This window comes from Pangasianodon hypophthalmus, chromosome 4, assembly GCF_027358585.1.
Source record: "Pangasianodon hypophthalmus isolate fPanHyp1 chromosome 4, fPanHyp1.pri, whole genome shotgun sequence".
In the NCBI taxonomy this organism is placed as follows: domain Eukaryota; kingdom Metazoa; phylum Chordata; class Actinopteri; order Siluriformes; family Pangasiidae; genus Pangasianodon; species Pangasianodon hypophthalmus.
The window spans coordinates 28,287,014-28,309,141 of NC_069713.1; the positions used below are offsets into that span (position 1 = coordinate 28,287,014).

General features: G+C 38.7%; 2 protein-coding genes across 3 annotated transcripts; one reads left to right on the forward strand and one right to left on the reverse strand.

Moving 5' to 3' along the window:
- Window positions 1-1,230: 1,230 nt before the first annotated feature.
- Window positions 1,231-13,579, forward strand: ap2m1a (adaptor related protein complex 2 subunit mu 1a). Its single transcript, XM_034303993.2, has 12 exons — window positions 1,231-1,389; window positions 2,393-2,511; window positions 4,141-4,406; window positions 5,413-5,495; window positions 6,632-6,637; window positions 6,749-6,884; window positions 7,758-7,902; window positions 8,804-8,926; window positions 9,019-9,154; window positions 9,224-9,321; window positions 9,437-9,548; window positions 11,992-13,579. The coding sequence occupies exons 2-12, from the start codon at window positions 2,438-2,440 to the stop codon at window positions 12,124-12,126; spliced, it is 1,314 nt and encodes a 437-aa protein (XP_034159884.1). The 5' UTR covers window positions 1,231-1,389; window positions 2,393-2,437; the 3' UTR covers window positions 12,127-13,579.
- Window positions 13,580-14,049: 470 nt separating this feature from the next.
- Window positions 14,050-21,931, reverse strand: pcyt1aa (phosphate cytidylyltransferase 1A, choline a). Of its 2 annotated transcripts, none has more exons than XM_026937162.3 (9): window positions 21,781-21,931; window positions 19,341-19,478; window positions 18,833-18,932; window positions 17,702-17,818; window positions 17,450-17,601; window positions 16,933-17,011; window positions 16,677-16,819; window positions 16,388-16,576; window positions 14,050-15,792 (listed from the first exon to the last, which is right to left on the reverse strand). In XM_026937162.3, exons 2-9 carry the CDS (start codon window positions 19,449-19,451, stop codon window positions 15,571-15,573), a joined length of 1,113 nt encoding a protein of 370 aa, XP_026792963.1. In that variant the 5' UTR covers window positions 19,452-19,478; window positions 21,781-21,931; the 3' UTR covers window positions 14,050-15,570. The 2 variants fall into 2 exon arrangements, with proteins under 2 accessions (XP_026792963.1, XP_034159850.1); XM_034303959.2 differs by having other exon boundaries at window positions 19,341-19,481; window positions 21,781-21,921.
- Between the last annotated feature and the right edge of the window lie 197 nt (window positions 21,932-22,128).

The following is a 22,128-nucleotide window of genomic DNA, read 5'->3' on the forward strand; positions in this document are numbered from 1 at the left end:
ACACTCATCAGACACTCATCACACACTCGTCACACACAGCGTCCTACTGATCCGCAGAACCGCCCACAGTGTCGACCTCCAGTCAGTGCTTTCTACAACATCATCTATAAATCATCATAAACAATTATATTATATTAACTTTTTATTACGATGATCTAACCTTGAGATAAAAACTCAACAATCAGTTTGAAACTTTACTGTGATTTTTTAAAGTAGGAGGTTTATTTACTTAAAAAGCATAAATGTATCATTTCAGACAAGTTTTGCTGACATATACGTATTATCTGTATGTTAGAAATAAAAAACCTCTTTATTAATATTAATAACATTCATTACTGAACCTAGCTTATGGTCACAACTTCAGATGATGTTGATTTGTTTGACTTTGCATAAATGTAGTACTTATAGTACCTAAAATAAAGACTTAAAAATATATTCTTTTAATTTAGTATAATTTTATTATTATAGTTTTATTTTTTAATGTTGAAAATTATAAATTATTAAATGACAATAATTACAATGTTATATAAATATAAAAATATCAATAATATATTTTTATATTTATGCAACATTGTAATTATTGTCATATAAAAATATCAATAATATATTTAAAAAAAAATTTCTTGGAGATTATTAATACAGATTTGTTTGAGGTTTTTATAATGCAATATATTTTATGACAGTCGAGAAATAAACTTTTTTTTTTTTGCTAAAATGTACTAAAATATACATAGTATCTGTATATCAGAAATAAAAAATAATAAAATAAAAAATAACAAACCACATTTTTAAAAAATTGTATATAGTTTTATTAATGTAAGAGTTTTAAAATGAATAATAGTTAATGTTCATAATTATATATTGTATAGATATAATAACATTAATAACATAGTTATTAAGTGTACAGTAACAGATGGTTCAGTTAACCCTTTGAATTCTCAGAATGCATTATAGTATTTTAATTTTAATTCTCAATTTTAAAAAGTGCAAAAACCTTACAAAAGAAATATATTATTATGTTTAAAAAAGTATATACAAATGGCTGCCTGATACATTGATTCCCAAGCTTTGACCTGGGCTGAATCCCAAATGTAAATATAGTGCACTAGCTATACCGCCTTAAAGCCGTTATCTCACACCCTACCAAGTGCCCTAATGTAGGTATTGACTAGCTGTATTAAATTCAGCCCTGCTTCCGGGGTCTCGCCTTAGCGCATGCGCACTGCGCCGAAGCCGTCAGCTGACTTCCAGGCCGGAGGAGGGCCGGAGGGAGGCAGGGAGTCATCCTGAGGTAAAAGATCTCTGATGTCAACGCTAATCCTTTAGCAACCCCCCAAAAAAAGACGGAAATCGGGTTGTTCCGCGCTTACTCCAGCGGATCCTACTGAGGTATGATCATAATTTAAATTAAATAAATAATAGTAAACAAACAAACCAAAAAAAAAAAAAACGCGCATCATTTGTCGTTGTTTAGCTTATAGCTAATTTCGCGCGTGCAGCCCCGACGACTGAGGAACCAGAGAGCATTATTACATGTACAGGCTGTGTGATAAATAAATAAAAACAGTTTAATGATGAATATGATGAATATTAGACGTGAAAAGGAATGTTCTAGATCATAAAGTGGGAGTTATATTAATATTTAATGCACTTGTTTTTCCATAGAGACGGACGCCATGTCCTGATTAATATATCGCGATTAAACCGTTGGGCTTATCGTGCTCGCTTTAACGGTTTTTTTTGTTTTTAGTTTGACCGGAAGTGACGTAGAAATAATTACAATTCTTTCTAAAACCTCCAGTTTTCTGTTAGCTCTGCTTTATTAGATTATTGCAAGATATTTTTCTAGTATATTCTTGGTGTAGCCTTGCATTTTTGATGGCAGTATTATTATTCATTATTATTCTGTTCTAATTTATATAATTTGTATACAATTAATCTATATAATTTTAAATTTAATATAAAATGACTTAGATTATTATATAGAAATATATCTAGTTTATCAAGTTTAACTTGTTAAGAAGCTACTAGGAACATAGACCTTTGCTGTCATTAAAGATGCAAAGATATTAAGGAATAAATATTAATATGCATGAAAATGCAAATTGGAAACGCCCCTTTGAACTAGTTAACAGCTAGTTAACTGCTAGCTTAGTTATTTAAGTAACCACTGTGTGAAAATATAATCTTTCTCAGATTTGTGCGTGTCATCTTATAACAATTTGCACACCTGATGTGATTGGTTCAAACGTCTGACCTCAGAAACTGTGTTCGTGTGTAGCTCCGCCCCCCAAATCCATTTAGAGAAAAGAGTTTTGAGTGTGATTTTTATCTCAGTGTTAGAAGAGTTTGCCATTTAAACGTCACTGTAGGAATTCGTTTTCCTTTGCAGGAGCGAGAATCCGCCATGGCATGTGAGGCGTGAGGAGCAGCCACCATGATTGGAGGACTGTTCATCTACAACCACAAGGGGGAGGTACTGATCTCCCGCGTGTACCGCGATGACATAGGGTGAGTTCTCTGGGTGAGTTAGTTCCGATCACGGCTACGTTCGCGTGGTCCGTCCTCGCCGTTTCATTACAGCGCCGTAAATGAGACGCGTTTGGTGTCTTCTCGCTGTGTTTGAAGATTTCTGTATGTAACATTAGGTTCTGAAAGAGCGTCACGTGGTGATGAGACTTATCTCTTCCCCGGGCTTTTTCACGGTTATCAGCTCCATTGTTCTCGTACGGCGCGGCCGTCCAGCTGCAGCGGTGACACAGGAAGGAGCACAGGAAGTGCAGATCAGAGAAGATCCTGCATCTGTTTCTGATTTCGCTGCTTCAGTGGGTTTTTTTTTCGTTGTTGTTTTTTTCCTTCTCTTTTTCCCATGAGCACAGATTCCACAGATTAGCAGACACTATTATAAACACTGTTTTGGGGGATCACCTTTATTTATTTTGTGTGTGTGTGTGTGTGTGTGTGTGTGTGTGTGTCACCAAACATGTCCTAGCTAATCATCTCCATATTAAATTTCACATTCAGCAGAGTGTGTGTGTCCGTCAGCCTGCCGAATTCTCTGTGTGTAATTAAGGGATTAGTGTTCAGCGAGCTCCAAAACGTGTGTGTGTGTGTGTGTGTGTGTGTGTGAGAGTGTGTGAGATTCCTGTTCACCAAGATCTCAGTGTGAGCCTGAAAATCTAAAAAAAGGATTGAATGAAGCTGCTCATCTGCATGTACTAATTAATTTAAAGTTATTGTTTTTCAGTTCAGAGCTAAAAAAGCCGAAGAAAGGATTAGAGAGCAATAGCACAATTTTATATCACAGCTTTTTATCACGGTGCAGGATATTTTAACGATAGTTCAGAAGGTTAAGGTTTAAGGGCGACTGATGGGCGTCGCAGGGTCAATGGGGGCGGAGCTTAATTTAATCAGCTATTCGCAGACGTAATGTAGTATTAAACACAGCATGGTGCTAAATAGCTAGCTTAGCCGAAATTAATGTTACCTCTGTGGCAGTAACTAGCATCACATTGCTCGCTAACTCAATTAAACCCGGGAGCCGTGTTCGCTAGAACGGTGGCCTGCTAGTGACGGTGAGGGACAGAGACGATCTTCTGAAGCATCTGTTGCAAACTGGCGAGAAATGTGTAGCTTCTGATCCACTTCCTGTCCTCTCTCTCTCCGTCTCTCACTCTCTCTTTCTCTCTCTCTCTCTCTCTCTCTCTCTCTCTCTCTCCCCCATCTCTCTCACTCTCTCTTTCTCTCTGTCTTTCTCTCTTTCTCTTCATCTCTCTCCATGTCTCTCTCTCTCGCTCACTCTCACTCTCTCTCTCTCTCTCTCTCTCGCTCACTCTCTCTCTCGCTCACTCTCACTCTCTCTCTCTCTCTCTCTCTCTCTCTCTGTCTCTCTCCACCTCTCTGTCTCTCTCCACCTCTCTGTCCCTCTCAATTTCTTATTCTCTCTCTCTTCTTCTCTGTCTCATGCTCTCTTTATCTCTCTCTCTCTCTCTCTCTCTCTCTCTCTCTCTCACACTCTCTTTCTCTCCATCTCTCTCACACACATTCTCTCTCACACTACCTCTCTCCATCTCTGTCTCTTTCAATCTCTTACTCTCTCCCTCCCTCTCCCTCCCTCCCTCCCTCTCCGCTCACCCGCAGGAGGAATGCGGTGGATGCGTTCCGTGTGAACGTGATCCACGCCCGCCAGCAGGTGCGCTCGCCCGTCACCAACATCGCACGCACCAGCTTCTTCCACGTGAAGCGCTCCAACATCTGGCTGGCAGCTGTCACCAAGCAGAACGTCAACGCCGCCATGGTGTTCGAGTTCCTCTACAAGATGTGCGACGTGATGGCGGCCTACTTCGGCAAGATCAGCGAGGAGAACATCAAGAACAACTTCGTCCTCATCTACGAGCTCCTGGACGGTAATAATCATAAATAAATAACAATAAAGGGAAAGGTTAGATTAATGGTCATTAAGAACGAGAAGAAGGGAGGGAGTGAGAGAGAGAAAAGCAATAAAGACAAACAAATCTGTGTGAGCGAGAAAGGGAAAAGGAAAAACAAGAGAAAGGAAAGAGAGAGAAAATGAGACGGGGTTAATAAAAGTAAAGAAATAAATTAGAAACTAAACCAGAGTAAATAAGAAGAAAAATAAAAGGGACAAAGAATAAAGTTAAAACGGGGTGAAAATGGGGTGAGGGATGAAGAAAACAGGGAAGAAAGAAAGTGAAAAGGTGAGAGAAAAAAGACATAAGGGAAGAAAGAAAGAAAGGAAAGAGAAAGGAAGAAAGAAATGAGGAAAGGTGCGAAAGAAGAAAGGAGGGAGGGAAGGAAAGAAAGAAAGAAAGAACGGACGAAAAAGAAAGAACAGAGGGAAGGAAGGAACCTTTTTGTTCCTTCTCTCCCTCTGTTATCTGTTTCCTCTGAGGAAAGAAAGAAGGAAAGAGAAAGAAAGAAAGGAGGGGGAGAGGGAAGAAAGTGAGAAAAAGAAGGGAAGAATGAAACAAAGAAAGGAATGTGGGAGGGAGTTAGGAAGGGAAAAGAGAAGGGGAGGAATGGAAGAAAGAAAGAAGAAAAGGAGTGAGGGAGGGAAGGGAGGAAGAAAGAAAGAAAGGTGAGGAGAAAGAAAGCAAGAAAAAAGAAAGAAAGAAAGGAGGGGGAAGAAAGAGATAGAAGGGAGAATGAAACAAAAATAGAAAGGAAAAGGATGAAAAGAGGGAAGGTGGAGAGAATTTGAGTGGAGCAGTGAAGTTGATGGTGAGGTGCTTGGTGATGGTGAAGAACGTCACACCTATGATGTGTGTGCGTGCGTGTGCGTGCGTGTGTGTGTGCGTGTGTGTGTGCGTGTGTGTGTGCGTGTGTGTGTGTGTGTGCGTGCGCGTGTGTGTGTGCGTGTGTGTGCGTGCGCGTGTGTGTGTACGTACACAGAGATTCTGGATTTTGGATATCCTCAGAACTCGGAGACCGGAGCACTGAAGACGTTTATTACGCAGCAGGGGATTAAGGGTCAGGTAAACTCCTCCCATCCTCCTACACACTCGCTTCTGATTGGCCGCCTGCTGTGTGTTCAGTTCCTGTATCAGGATTTACTAATCAGAGTTCCACTGCACTTCCTGTATGGCTGCGTAACCATGACAACAAGCCTCCGTAGCAGTTTAGGTGTCTGTGATCGCACCAGTAAACTAAACACGGCAGAGTTAGTGTTAAAGAACAGAACAACACACCTGAGAGAATAAAGAGCAGCAGGGACAAATGAGAAGTAAAGTGATGGGAAGAGAGAAAATCAGCAGAAATGTGAGAAAGAAGATATGAAGAAAGAGAAGAAGTTAGAGAGAAAGAAAGAGTGCGAAAACAGAGAAAAAGGGCTAAATACGATTAAATGAATAAGAAAGCAAGAGAGAGAAAGAGAAAGAAAGTGAGAGGGAAGGAAGGAAAGACATGAAGGGAGAAAAATGTGAGCGAAAAAAGCAAAGAATAGATAAACAATAAAGAATGAATAAGAGAGGAAAGGAACGTAAGAGGAAGAAAAAGAAAGTAGAAGGTTAAAGATTGAGACAAAGAAAGAAAGAAGGAAAATGAGTGAGAGAAAGAACTAAAGAAATGTGTATATATATATATATAGAGAGAGAGAGAGAGAGAGACAGAAATAGAGAGAAAGAATGAGAGAAAGAAATATATTGAGAGAAAGCAAGAAATATACAGAGAAGGAAAGGGGGACGGAGAAAGAGAGAGAGAGACCAAGAAATAATGAAAGTGGCAATAGAAATGAAAAGGGAAACCAAAAAGAAAAAGAAAAAAATAGATACACCAGAGAAAGCAGGTGACAGAGAAAGGACAAAAGAAAGAAAGAAATGTGACAAAATGGAGTGAAAGAGAGCAGGATGGAAGGGAATGACAGGAAAAGAGAGAAGAGGGGAAAAAATCAGGGATGAAAGTCAGAGAAAGTAAGAGAGAGATGAGGTGTGAATGTGTGACATTTTAGTGAAGAGTGTAGAGTTTTATATGAAATGAAGTGTGTCATGCTGGAGTGTGTGTGATTAGAAGAATAAAATGTGACTCTGTGTGTGTGTTTTCACTTTGTAATGTAACACTCACTTTGTTTTTCTTCTTTTCCTCATGCTTTGGGTTTGGATCTGGATCACTGCAGCATCAGGTAAATACTGAGAGAGAGAGAGAGAGAGAGAGTGTGATGACGGTTGATTTGTTTTTGTTTGTTTGTTTGTTTGTTTGTTTGCCGTTTCTGACTCTGCGTGTTGCTCCTCAGACGAAGGAGGAGCAGTCTCAGATCACCAGCCAGGTGACGGGGCAGATCGGCTGGCGTCGCGAGGGCATTAAATACCGCCGCAACGAGCTTTTCCTGGACGTGCTGGAGAGCGTCAACCTGCTGATGTCTCCTCAGGGTGAGACGCGGATCACAGTGTTCAACAGCACGTTCACTGCAGAGATGAAATACCTTCATATTATAGTGATAAATAATGTGTTTTATCATCGACCAAGAATATAGAGAAGAGAAATGTGTAAAAATGTGTAAAAAATTCTGATTCATAATTAATTGATTGATTAATATTTTACTATTAATTCATCAATATTTATAGATAATAAACTTCAAGCAAATTCAAAACCAGAAATATAAACTATATCTAAAAATATGTTCTATTCAAAATTATATATTATATTAGTAGGCAATTACTTACTTAGTATTAATTGCATTATATAAAACTAATATTTTTATATAGTGCATATTTACTAACATTTTATTCTACCATGAGTCAGTTCTATATTCAGAACTGAAACATAACCTAAATTAACCCTGGTCCATTACAGAGGATTTGCACTTATTGTTATTTATAACTGAACTTTTATTTACTCGCATTAGTACCTCCATATATATAGATTTTTATTGATTTTATAGATATAGATTCTATATAGACACTATAGATCTTTTTAGATTCTATACTATACTGTAGATCTTTTTCTTAGTATACTGTAGATCTTTTTTTTTTTTTTTAAACAATTTTGCCTTCAATTATCCACAGTACATCTGTATATATTTAAAAAAGAAACTTTAAATATAGAAATCATATATCATTCAAATTGCTTTTAATGTACGAACACCTCCATTACACTTCAGGCCACGCCCCCTATCAGAGTCAGCGCAACACTGACAGTGAAAGCGCATTCTTTTTTTTATATACAGTTTAGAGTAGCGGCGTTGAGGTGTTGCTTCCTGCCACTTTAACAGGTGTTGTGTTTCTGCTCGTGTGTTGCCGCAGGTCAGGTGCTGAGCGCGCACGTGTCGGGCCGTGTGGTGATGAAGAGCTACCTGAGCGGGATGCCTGAGTGCAAGTTCGGCATGAACGACAAGATCGTCATCGACAAGCAGGGGAAAGCCGGAGCGGGCGACGACACCGGGAAGAGGTAACTACTGCCTGTTTATCTTTTATAGTAATAAAGTGCATTTATTTTATTTACAGGAAATGCATCGTGCTGTGTAAGGGATCAGGGCTGTACGATAACAGATAATATAATACATGTTTAGCATGATTAAGAGCAAAATAGCGTCATGTAAATCAGAACACACTGCAAATCGGGCTGTTATATGAAAATAATGCACGCTCGGGGGTGGTGTGACGCAGCACAACGCGCAAGCGGAGTGCCTCTACCCTCCCGAGGTGCATTATTCTTCTGTGTGTTATTCACGAGTTACTTCCTGTTCTCACTTATGTTATAGCAGCGATAACCGATCTTTCTTCACCAGCCTCTCTCTCTCTCTCTCTCTCCCTCCCTCCCTCTCAAAACGCAGCTCATTTTAAACTTCCTCTGTCCTGAAGGCTTCCCCGTGCTGGGAAACTTTGTTACAAAGTGTTGACTTTGGTGTCTCCTTCCAAAAATGATAAATAAATGTCTCCTAACAAAAATGTCACCACGTCAATGGTTAGACGTTTTACTTTATAAAACAACATGTTTATTTTTTTTATTATTAATTATTAGTCTAAGATTATGTGGAGCGTTCGCTGTACAAGTCCCTGTGAATGAGCTGTTACTATAGAAACGATAACGTATTAGAATGAGCACATTAAGGTAAACCTGTCGTTCATGTTACAGCTGGAACTACTGACCAGTCAGACCACACCTTCTGACCAATCAGATTCAACTGATATAAATTGAATTAACATAACTTAACATAATAAACCATTTATTACATGTGTTATAAATCTGTGCTCCTTGATTGTGATTCTGAAGTATAGGAGGCAGGAACAGTTATGTTGTATGTTTACAGTGACGTGTGTGTGTGTGTGTGTGTGTGTGTGATTTTCAGCAGCGGGAAGCAGTCCATCGCCATCGACGACTGCACCTTCCACCAGTGTGTGCGTCTCAGCAAGTTCGACTCGGAGCGCAGCATCAGCTTCATCCCTCCAGACGGAGAGTACGAGCTCATGAGGTTAGCGTGACCTTCACACGTCCTCTGTCAGAGTTTTACTCTCGTGTTAAGGCTGGTTACATTCCAGTAAAATTCTGCCTGGATTGTCGCAGGTATCGCACCACTAAAGACATCATCCTGCCGTTCCGCGTCATTCCGCTGGTCCGCGAGGTCGGACGCACCAAGCTGGAGGTAAAAGTCGTCATCAAATCCAACTTCAAACCCTCCTTACTGGCTCAGAAGATTGAGGTGAGTTCAATTTCTTTATATTTTTTCTTGCTGAACGATTGATCATTAATGAGCCGCGCCTCGTTCCAGGTGCGCATCCCCACCCCTCTGAACACGAGCGGCGTGCAGGTGATCTGCATGAAGGGCAAAGCCAAGTACAAGGCCAGCGAGAACGCCATCGTGTGGAAGTCAGTGATGAGTACTGTTCCTATTATGACCCGTGTGTGTGTGTGTGTGTGTGTGTGTGTGTGTGTGTGAGTGTGAGAGAGATAGTGTCTGAGTTTGTGATGCTCTTATGATCAGGATTAAGCGCATGGCTGGAATGAAGGAGTCTCAGATCAGCGCTGAGATCGAGCTGCTGCCCACCAACGATAAGAAGAAGTGGGCTCGTCCTCCCATTTCAATGAACTTTGAGGTGAGAGACAAAAAATTTTTTTTTCTAGTACACCCACTTGCTGAAACATCAGGCTGACTTTGAATATGAAATAATATTATTATATATATTATTTACATCTATTTACATTAGACAGCACTTTTCCTGTTCTGATACCGATACTGAAACCTTGAATATCAACCGATACCAATATTCTGTAAGTTTAAAAAAATGTTTTAACTGAAGCCCTTTAAAAATACAGGAAGAAATACACAGCAAAAAAAACATGACAAATCAATTACATTGCACATACTATAATAAAGCATAAATAGAATTAAAATCAATCCTAACAAAAAATACTGTCAAGTCTCTTTAAAATGTAAAAAAATCTTCTCCAAATCCAAGCTTTTCCATTTGTTACAGGGTCGGATCGAATTAACTGAAAGAGAGAGATAAAGTGAGAAAGAAAGTGAGAGATAATGAAGTAAGGGAATGAATAGACAGGAAAAAACAAAACAGATAGGAAAGAAGGAAATCAAGAAAATATGAGAGAAAGAAAAAGTAAGAAGAAAATGGAGAAAGACAAATATATAGAAAAAGTAAAAAAAAAAGACATAAAAAGAACTAAAGAAATCAATGGAGAGAAAGAAAGGAAAAGAGAGAACGAATGGAAGAAAGAAAGGAAAAATGAGAGGGAAACAAAATGGCAGACTGCTGCTGCCACCCTCCATATATCCATATATATGTATTCTTAAACACTTTTTTTTATTTTTTTTTTGTATATATTTTTTATATTTAATACTTTTCTATATTTTCTTATTTTATGTCAGAACGGTTGTATAAAGCATTTCACTGCAAGTCGTACTGCGTATGGTTATACATGTGACAAACAGAATTTGAAGTGAATTTGAATTTGAAGGAAAGAGCGATAAGGAAGGAAGAAGGAAGGGAATGGAGATGGAATGAATGAGAGAAAGAAAGAAAAAGAATGAGAGAAAAAAAAGCATTAGAATAAAATGAGACAGAAAGACAGGAAGAGGGAAGGAAGAAAAGAAACAACAGAAAGAGTGAAGAGGAAAAAAAGTCAGAGACAGAAAAAGAGTGAGAGAGAAAGGAGATGAAGAAAGAAATAATTTAGTGTAGAGTTTTATATGGGGGAGATTTTAGTCTAATTCTTTTTTTTTTTCCTCCGATACCCGATCCACCATTTTATATTTTATTTTATTTTATTTATTTTTTTATTTGTTGTATCGGCGTGTTTAGTATCCAGTGTGCTCATTTTAGTTGACTTTGTTGAACATTTTGGCGAAATGACCCTCACTGCTTGATGTAAGATGATAAATAATAAAATAATACCTGTTGTTTATGGCAAACTTTTTTATTAGTAAATGTATAAATGTTTTAATTAGATATAAAAAAAGAACAGTGTTACATAACACTTGCCTAAATTCTCCACAGTTCTTGGAAATCGGTGTTGCTGCTTTCACCTTCTTGCCGTTTTGTTTCCACTTTGAAGCATTTAAAAAAAAAAAAAAAAAAAAAAAAAGTAACTATAACCTATGTTATGATTTTGTGACCATTTCCGTCTTTTAAAACGTAATATTAATCATTTTCATCCATCATGAAAAGACGCCAGGCTCACTTTCTTTCTAGAAGGAAGTATTCTTTCAATAATATTCAAATTTTCTCAATATTTACATAATTCCAGGGACCAACATTTCAAAGTTCAAGATGCGGTGCACTACTTTTAGTTATTTATTTATTTATTGATTTATTTTGGCAAAATGACCTTTGTAAGAAAACAAAAACATGAATGATAAATAAATCCATGTTGTTTATGGCATAGTTATAATTATTACAATTACAATTATTTAGTTTACTCTTATTAGTAGATGTATTCATTTTCTAATCAAATTATTTAAAAAAAAAAAAAAAAGGAACGAAGTATGTCTCTTAACAGTGATATTACATTTAACTAGTTCATTTCCTGCAGGTTTTTCAGTTCCTGTGCTGTTACACTCTATGTAGTGAGCGTAACTGGTGAATATCAGATAAACAGCAGGAAGAAAACATTACATTTTTGTCCGAAACGTTAATGTTTATGATAAAATGATGATTCGAGCTCCTTGTTGGTTAAGAAATGGAAACAGTTTTCACCTGCTGTGCTTTGAACACGTCTGCTAACGTTCACGCTTTATATAACTTTAAATGCTCAATAATATTGGAATATTCTCATTCAAACACACCTTTTAACTAATTTGAATTTGAATGCTAATGTTGGCCGTACAGAGCTTATGTATCATCAGAAATGTCTCGTACTTCATTTTCTAATATTAGATGTGTGTTTTCCTGTAGTTTATATTTATAATCAGTTTAGTCAGTTTATCAGCGTAGCTGCACATGCTGTATGATGTGTAAATAAGGTAGAAAAATCACACACGTTGCACACTTGAGATGTTCATTCCGGGTCTTGTTTGTTTCTCAGGTGCCGTTCGCTCCGTCCGGCCTGAAGGTTCGCTACCTGAAGGTGTTCGAGTCCAAGCTGAACTACAGCGACCACGACGTGATCAAATGGGTTCGCTACATCGGCCGCAGCGGCATCTACGAGACGCGCTGCTGACCGCGCGAGCAGCCGACTCCCGTCCCACACCTTCCCTCTGAGATAGGTGGATGAATTAAACAAAACAAACAGTAGAGAATTATGCAAATGTGAACCGTGACCTGTGTGTATGAACAGTTATAGCAGAGAGAGAGAGAGAGAGAGAGAGAGAGAGAGAGAGAGTCGTAGTGTGAGAACGTCACAGCACTGCGCAGTGTTCAGGGTTTATTACAGCAGATTGTGGGATGAATCAGGGTGTGTCCCAAATGCTAGTTAACATCCTAGATACAAAGCAATTCTTCTGGTTATCATGCTGGTTACAGACTACGAAGGGGAAAAAAAAAACTCCTTACTGACTAGTTTGTTAGAATGAATTGTCAGTGACGTTTGGGACACGACCCCGCTGCACGAGGAAGGAGGAAGGAGGAAGTGGTGCAGTGCTGTGAGGATCGATGTGGTGTGATGTGTCCTGCAGTGTTCGCTCTCTCTCTCAGTGTCTGATCTCGCTGTCTGTAACAGTAAACGTATATATAAATATATTAAAAAAAACTGGGGGAAAAAAAGTGTCGTATTCCTCTCTGCTCCCACATGGTTACCCACCAAGCTGCATTCGGATTAAAGCCGTAACTCCGACCAGGAAAAACCAGTTAGCACTTCTTCCCTTTAAATGAGTTACACTGCATACACACACATTCCAGTGGATATAAGAAGTTTACACACCCCTGTTAAAATGGCAGGTTTTTGTGATGTTAAAAAAAAAAAAAATTAAACCAAGATGAATCATGTCAGAACCTTTTCTAGCTTTATTGTGAAATTGCAAGCTGTAAATTAAAGTGAAAAATAATAAGAGAAAAATAAAAAATGCACAATACCCTGGTTGCATAAGTGTGCACTCCCTAAACTAACACTTAGTTGAAGCACCTTTAGATCAGTTCAGTCTTTTCTGGTAAGAGTCAATCAGCTTGCTACATTTTGACTTAGCAATATTTTGCCATTCTAACGCTGTCAGACTGGCTGGGCATCTCAGCCCTCTTCAGTTCACCCCACAGGTTAGTGACTGGGTTTAGATCTGGACTCTGGCTGGGCCGTGCTAAAGCCTTGATCTTGTAGTGGTAAAGCCATTGCTTTGTTGATTTGGAGGTGTGCGTCGGGTCGTTGTCATGCTGAAAGGTGAAATTCCTCTTCATCTTAAGGGCTCTAGCAGAAGCCAAACTTACGAGCTTTAGCCAAGATTGGATGTGGGGTTTTTTTTTTTTTTTTTTGGTTAAAAAAGGCTTCCGTAGTGCCACTCTGCCCCTTACCACAGACATACGATGAACTCAGGAGCTACCAGCACTACTTAGTGTTTAACACCAGCTTGAATGTGATTGATTCTAGGGTGATTATAGGAAGTTTTTTGGTTTTTATTTCTGGTTGTCACTTGATTTTTATGTGCTGCAATTTTACAATAAACGTGAACAAGGTTCTGACATGGTTTAACTGAGTTACTTTTCCTTTTTTTAAAAAAAAAAAAAAACACAAAAAACACAAAAAACTGCCAATTTAACAGGGGTGTGTAGACAGGAAGGAAGGAAGGCAGGAACAAAAGGAACATTGATTAACTTTATTAATTATCTATTATTAGTTATACTGCATTTTAAATAATAATAGTAAATTTTTATTAATTCTAAATAATATTTTTGAAAGAAAATCAGTAAATTAATTCAAGTTTATTTTTACAGTCATTTCAATGAATAAATAAATTAATTTCAGTAAATCTTTATTTTATAATAAATAATAAGGTTTTTCCCATTATGAAAACCCTCATTGGTTATTATTTTTATTTATTTAATTTTGCCACAAATGGACCCTCTCTCTCACACACACACACACACACACACACACACACACACACACACACACACACACCTGGTTGTCAGGTTGGAATAAGAAATTCATACGAAGTTTTGTTCATATTATACTGATTTAATAAGATTCTGTGTTCTGATATAAATAAAAAACCGAGCAGACACCAGACAGAAGAAAAGATAAAACTATCTTACAATTAAAGTCCATTTTGTGCAGTGAGAGACTAATTAATTAGTGAGGTTATTACAGTAGCTGTACACAATCCTACATTTTACACGTACTCCGTTCAATTCAATTTCATATGTATAGCGCTTTTAACAGGACAGCTTTACAGAAATATATAAACACACATCAGATCAGCAGAGCTCGAACAGTGCAATAAAACCTGCTGAGGTCGTTACAAGCGTCGAGTCAGAAATGCAAACGCAGATTGCGTATGTGCCAATTATTAAAGTTCCATAATAATAATGGTTCATCAAGCTGGATGATATTTTCACAAAGATTTACTGTATTGCAAAATGTCTTCCTCGTCATCTCCATCACGTTTTTCAAACACTCGTTTGGTGAACAGGTTTATGGGATTGCTTTGATGCTCCTGAACGCTTTTTTCAGGACTTGATGCTTACGAAAAGAAAAAAAACAAAAAAAACAAGCTATCACAAGATGTCCAAGATTTCTTAAAAAAACGAGTAGTAAAGTTAAATATCCTGTGCACCCTAAATGCAGTCAAGGCTAATGTAGCTAACTTTCCGCTACAAGGCTAGTCAGCTAGCTAGAGCATAACGGGTGCAGTTCAGCGCCTCCTACTGGCGTAGTCTAACATAGTGTTTGTTTGGTTTAATGTTACCGCTATAGACTTTACAAAAAAAAATACTAAATAAAATTCCAATACACCTCGCAACACCTGTTAGGGAAAAAAAAAAAAAAAAAAAAACATCCAGAAAATGTCAGATACGACTTCTCTGAAAATCTGGAAAATACTCGTTTACAGGTGTAAATGTGTGCGCTATTTTCTATTTTATCGAGGTAATAGTGCTAGAATTGAATGAATACTATGTATTCATACTACATAACCATGAATACTATGTTTTTTTAGCCCTTGGCCTATACTTGAAGTGCACAGAGAGAAATAACACGGTCCGAGATGTAACCATGGCAACAGACGAGGTCTCTTGACCAGTTAGCGCACGCTTGACGTGTTTTTAAGATAAAGAACTGTACGATGAGCTTTGCAGATGTAACTAAAAAATGTACAGACTCTCTGAGTGTCTTGTTAGACTGTATAAAGAACAAAAAAAGGTTGTTTTTAAAATAAAAATAAAACGATCCCATGCACACTGACAGACGATTCTAGAGTAAAAACAGCGGCTCTTCCCCCAAAACTCAGATCTTACAGGAAACAGAGCCAGAACACTGGCATGCTGTAACATCTCACACACACACACACACACACACACACACAGTCCTCCTGTATGCTAATGGTTACTACACACACAGCCATAGCTGCAACATGTTTAAAAAAATATCCGTTCTTCATTCCATATTTGATGGAGGAAGTAGAGGAGCGACATGTTTCCGTGTCAGCATTTCCACACCCAGTGTCTGACGTCCTCCTTCCTAATCTTCGTCGTCCTCGTCCTCGCTGATGTTCTGGCCATGGGTGATGATGTCATGGCGTGGGCGCTTGGCGCTGGGCGAGGCGGGCGGTGAGGTCTTGGTGAAGAACGGGAGGCGGAAGGTGGGCGAGGGCGAGCGCTCACGGGTCGGGCTGCTGCTCGGGCTCTGACGAGGACTGATGGCCTGCAGCATGCGGCCTTTCCCCTCCTTCAGCATGTGCTTCTACACACACACACACACACACACACACATGAAAAAACGTCTTCATTTATCAATCTTTTAGTAAATTGTTGTCAAAGTTTTTGCCAAACTGAACTAAAATTCCTGCCAGATTGACAAAAGTTTCAGAGACACTGATGTTTCTTGTCGATCAATACCACACGCATGTTCATGTTTACATTTAGCCACGCCCACAAAACTCTAAACGTCTCAGAGAGAGCTGAAAGTGACTAAATGGTGAACGAGCGTCTCCTAAGTGCGGTGTGCGCTAAATCTTATAGTAATGCAGCGCAGCTACTGCAGCATGTCGACTACCGTAGACACACACTAACTCGAACTCCTTTTATAGGGCGCCATTACTTTTGTCTTCATTAAACAGATTATCTGATTCGTCTTAATTTATGGATTTGTTTAATACTTTAATATGAAGTGACAAAATGTTTATTAACTTGGTGTGTAATTGAAATAAATAAGTGTTTTAAACCTGACAGCGTAATGCGTAAAAGTTCTCATTAGCAAATTTCCTTATATGGACATTTACACAACGTAGGAAACGTTCCTGCGAACGGTTTCATGACTTGAGGTTGGTGCGACTCACCAGCGCTCCCTCGGGCCCGAACATCTGCAGGAAGTTTCCGATGAACTCCCGGGATTTCTCCTCCCACTTCTGGATCAGGTCGATGCTCTTCTCCTCCACCTTCTGCACAAACTCTTTGCTCTTCTCCTCCACATCTCGCACCTTCTGCTTCACCTTATCCACACGCTCCTGCAGGTGGTACTTCTTCTCCTGTGGGAGGAATGCAAACACGCAGCGTCAGGATGTGTGTGTGCGTGTGTGTGTGCTTGAGAGGCAAAACACACCTCATTAGGATGAGGTGGAGACTCACGTTGATGAAGCTGACGTTGAGCTCTTTGGCCGTGTAGCCGCGCTGCAGGTTTCTCCTCACGTACACGTCGTAGTCGCGGACGATGCGGGTGATGATGTCAGAGGTAGAGATGCCCTCAGTGCGCTGAGTCGGAGCAAACATACCTGAACAAATCGTAGATGGAGTAAAGGGGAATGGAAAGGATTTTTTGGAATAAACACTGCGTGTGTGTGTGTGTGTGGGTCTGGGGTTGTAGTATGTTGTCTGTTTCCCCCACCTGCTTCTTTGATGTGTTTGTACACGTCATCACTCCCCGCTGAGGAGTACGGGATATCATCATGAGCGACAAAGTCAATCTGAGAACATAAACACACACACACACACACACAATGACAGGTTAGAGCTCCAGTATAACACACTGCACATCAGACAAATTTAATCCTTTCATATTAATGACATGAACGAAAGAAATCCATAAAATAAGACGAATAAGACTGACGCTGCAGTGGCTGAGCTGCTTAGGAGGTATCCTATATATTTTCACCATTTAGTCGCCATTTTGCCATTTCGTGCTGTTCTGTGGGCGTGGCTAAGCGTAAACGTGCCGTGAACACGCTTGGTAGTTTACAGCTGATTATCAATATATGAACGTACTAGTGTTTACATCCACACTGTGTGTGTCCACATACTATAATGTGTGTACCTGCTTACTAGAGTCCATATACAGTAGTAGTGTGTGCTTTAGTATGTGTGTATATGTGCGTGATCCTTCAGTAACTGCGGCGGTCACACACCCGGTGTTTGGTGAGGAAGTCGGGCGTGAGGGTCCAGGGCGCGTTGCGCACCACCTCGTCCACGTAGCGGCAGTGTGTGACGGCGTCGTAGCGCTCCTCCTCGTTCATCACGGTGAAGCCCTTGAGTTTGTGTGTGAGGTCGTCACTGCACACTGCACACACATCGCCACATCATCACAATCATAACTATCACACACACGCGTTTATCAACACACACAGCATGTAAGCACTGTACTTAAGATCAGTGTTTACCTCCAACGATGAGGTGTGTGTTGGGGAAGAGGCCTTTGGCCTGCATGAGGGCGCGGGCGTGTCCTGAATGGAACATGTCGAAGATGCCGTCTGCGTACACCCTCACCGGCCTGTCAGCTAGCACACACACACACACACACACGAAAACATCACGTCAAAGAGCGAACCTGAGCATGTGGTACATTTTTCCAGCTATAATGTATTAAAATGTAGAAGGCTTGCTATAAAAGTAGTTATTTTTCACTGGTTTTGTTCCAGCGCATGTTTTACATGCAACCCTACACCAAGGGATTTTATAAAGCACATCCAATGTCTAGTTTAATGTTAAAATGTAAAGAAAAAGCACTGAAGTATGTAAAGCTCTTTTTTTAACTTCTTGACCAATCAGGTCGCATGTTAAGGGTGAAGCAAAAAGAAAATCAAACATGGAGGACAGAGCGCTGGTGAAAAACGAGAAGCGATTATGGCGGATTGGATAATGTTGCTGTAAAGAAACACATCAGAGTCTGTATTTTTGGGATTTTCGCCGGTACGCGATGTAACATCGAGTCGCACACATGGCTTAAATTCTCTCAACGGTTAAGGCTCTGGGTTTCTGATCAGAAGGTCGGGGGTTCGAGCCCCAGCACCACCAAGCTGCCACGGTTGGGCCCTTGAGCAAGGCCCTTAACCCAGCTGGGATATGTGGAAAAAAAGAATTTCTGTGCTCTGATGTATATCAAATAAAAATAAAGATGATGACTTCTGATTCTAAATTCTCTTGATTTTCTATTTCCAAAGCTGCAGCGAAGACAAACGACCTCATCATCACCAGAGTTCCAATGGTCTTTATTTCCTCTGCATTAATGAGAATAATAAATCTGATCTACAGCACGTAGACACATAAAATCTGATCTCAGACACGTAAGAGTGTCGTCATGGTTACAGTGTGCATGTTACGTTTTTTTTCATATCGGTACAAGAGGCACTAAGAGCAGTGATTTTTGTGTGAATTTAAGTTTGAAAGCAGCCTAAATACCAAAGATAGTAGAATTATAGACTGCACAGGTGTTGTTATATTACTTACTTGTGTGTGTGTGTGTGTGTGTGTGTGTGTGTGTGTGTGTGTGTGTGTGTGTGTGTGAGACTTACGTGGTGTTCCCCTTTGAGCCTCCTCCATGCTGACGCGTTTATATGGCCGATCCTCCAACGAATCGAGCTGATCAGCGTACGGAGCCGGATCTCTTAGAGCCTAAGCCATAAAAAAAAAAAGAAAAAGAAAAGAAGAAGAACGTTCACACATTATTTCATTTATTAGATAAAAAAATTTCTTTCAAATTTCCTTCAAATTTTTTTCTTTTGTTGTGCTTTTCTGAGATATCGTGATTTTTTTCTTTAAATAAATTTAACTAGCTCACTTTATGTTAAAATGTTGTACTTAATGTTTCAAATGGTAAAATCTTAATCATTTTCAGTGATAAAATATTTTTATGTATTTTTTATTTTAAATATTTTTAATCCTAATTTTTAATAATTTTTTATGTATATTTTTTATTTTAAATATTTTTTAATCCTAATTTTGAATCATTTATATTTTGCTGGTTTGTAAAGGAAATTACGGTCTAAACAGCGTTTCTTTTTTGAAGCCCTGCATTATTACCACGGTGTGGCGTTTAAATTTGCCCGTCGTGTCTCCTTCCTCCGTCTCTCCATTCGAGTCATCTCTCCTCCTCTTCCGGGAGAGAGCGCGTGATGAAGCGTGAGCGTCCATTCCCACCACCTGCAGGTCCTCGAAATCCTGCTGGAAAAGAACAAATACACAATAGCATTCAGGTTCAAGTAAATCACAAGGAAGCACACCCTAACACAGAACAAAACAGACAGGAGTTACAGTGACAACATGTTTAAGTCTAAAATATCATCTGAGCTCTGTGATATAAGTAATGCTAAGAATAGATAGTATTTTAGACAGATGCGTTTCAAAGATTTCCTAAAAATTTTTAGTTCAGTTATGAAATCTTTGAAATTTTTTACACAAAAGTTTCACAATTTTATTCTGTGTTATTTGTGCTGGTTTGTAAAAGTAAATCATGGTCAAAAAAATGGCAAAAATACAAATAATGAAAGAAAATGTCAAAATGACCAGAAAATAGAAGAAAATTGCAAAATGACAAAAAGAAAAAAAAAGAAATTGTCAAGATGGGGAAGAAAAATGTCAAAATAAAATGGCAACATGACCAAAAAAAGGAAAACAATGTGACAAAATGACCAAGAGAAGAAAATGACAAAAATAAAAGAGAAAACTAAGTGATAAAATGGCCAAAAAAAGAAAAGAAAATATCAAAATGACAAAAAATGAAAATGACAACATGACTAAAAAAAAGGAAATCAATGTGACAAAATGACCCAAAAAAAAAGATAATGTCAAAATGACAAAAAATGAAAAGGACAAAAAATAAAATTGCAAAATGACAAAAAAAAAAGAAAACAAAGTGAAAAAAATGACGCTGCCAAAAAAGAACATTAAAATTAGAATTAAGGCAAAAAGGCAAAATTACAAAAATGAAAATTCCAAAAAAGGAAAGAAAATGATACAAGGACAAAAAACCACATTCCAATGACAATTTTAAAAATGAACTCTTCAATTAACTTTTTACATTTTGATATTAATGTTTCTTAAATGTTCTTTAGTCAATACACAGGTTACACATGTGGTTTGTTTTTTTTTGGGCTGCTGGCAGATTTAAATCTGGGCTTGTGCTGGGAAATAAACTGGTTTTCACTGTGATAGTTAAGACTTCAGAGAGTACATCATGTAACACAGCTCACAGAACAGATCAAATGCTGCGAAATCACCGTTTTTCTGTTTAAAACAGAGACTTGCTCAGTAGCTTGGTGTAAAACTGATTTGTGGGCGGGGCTACATGTCAGCTCAGATTGTGACATCACTAATTAAGCTCAACAGCTTTGCACCAATCACTGATGATATGTAAATGATTACTTCTCGTGATTAGGGTTGTTATATCTGCAGAGGTTTTTGGAGGTTGAACGTGTAGCCGTTCAGGCTCTTTGTTCCTCTGTCCCTCAGTCATCAGGGTGAGGGTGGTATTTCAGTGCGGTTATCAGCGAGGCACACGTATACAGCTGAAGAAGCCGAAACTTTCTCAGCATGAGGCCTAAATAACTGCTCTGTCACCCTGCAGCTGCTCAGACACGTACCAGAGCCAAGGCAAAAAATAGCAGCCGTCTTCACTGGGGGTTTGATTATAACACATCTATAACACATCTATAACACTATATTAAATCTCAACTATATATAAATATTAGCACAGACAACTGATGTGTGTATAATCCCAAACCCCCTAGCAGTTCCTGCTTCCTACATATTTGTAACTTGGACACGCCCATTTAACCTCTTTTTGTTAGTGAATCAGTGAGTCAGTGAATCATTCGGTTCAGCTCACTAATAAGAGTCGACTCTTCCAAATGACTCACTGCCTTTTTTTTTTCTTTTTCTTTTTTTAAATGAACCGGACAATGTTTAGGATATGATTATGATACAGATTCTAACTCTGAAGTCTTATTCAACCTTCTAATGACCAAAATAACATTATTGTGCATTGCATTAAATCTATAAATCATAAATCATTGCAAATTTATCAAAGCACTACACATGTGGATGGACACAGCATACAGCATCGCTGCATAGTTGTTAATGTATCTGTGCTGTTTTTTATTAGACAAATGGAATATGTTATTTGCCTAAATCTGGAAAAATAAATAAATGAATATATAAATAAACGCTCATCTGTGCGAGTCGACTCACTTAAAAAGAACCGACTCGAAGAGCCGACACGATCGCTAACGACACATCACTACAGAGCATATTAGCTTCTTAGTTAGTTAGCTATTTAGCTAGTTCAGAGAGCCAGTTACCTCCTGAAGTTAGTTAGTTAGTAGTTAAACTACCTATAACTGACTGTACCTTTAACCAAATAACTGAACTTTGAAAATGAAATCAAGTTCAACACTGACATTTAATCTAACCTAACATTTAGCTAGCATTAAACAACTAGCAGCACATCTAGTTAGCTACTCACCCTCGTCCTGGCGTTTAAATGTGCACTTAGTTAGATCTTCTGCACAATTATCATGAATAAATGCGCTTTTAATAGAGACACTTGACGCTAGCAAGCGCACGACTTCACCCTGCTTGACAGCTAAGTGCCAACAGCGCAGGACTCGGGCCGCGTCCCAAATTCTCACTTCCTCACTACACCTGGGTGCTTCAAAGCTACAGGACCTGTACTAGGAAGCGAGGGCTCGAGGAAAAGGAGTCGCTTTCTACAATACTTCGCTAATATTAATTATGTTTAGCTAAACTCGAGAACATACAACTCGTATACGTTGAATCGTAATATTCCCTACGTGCTAAGTAGTGAACTCGA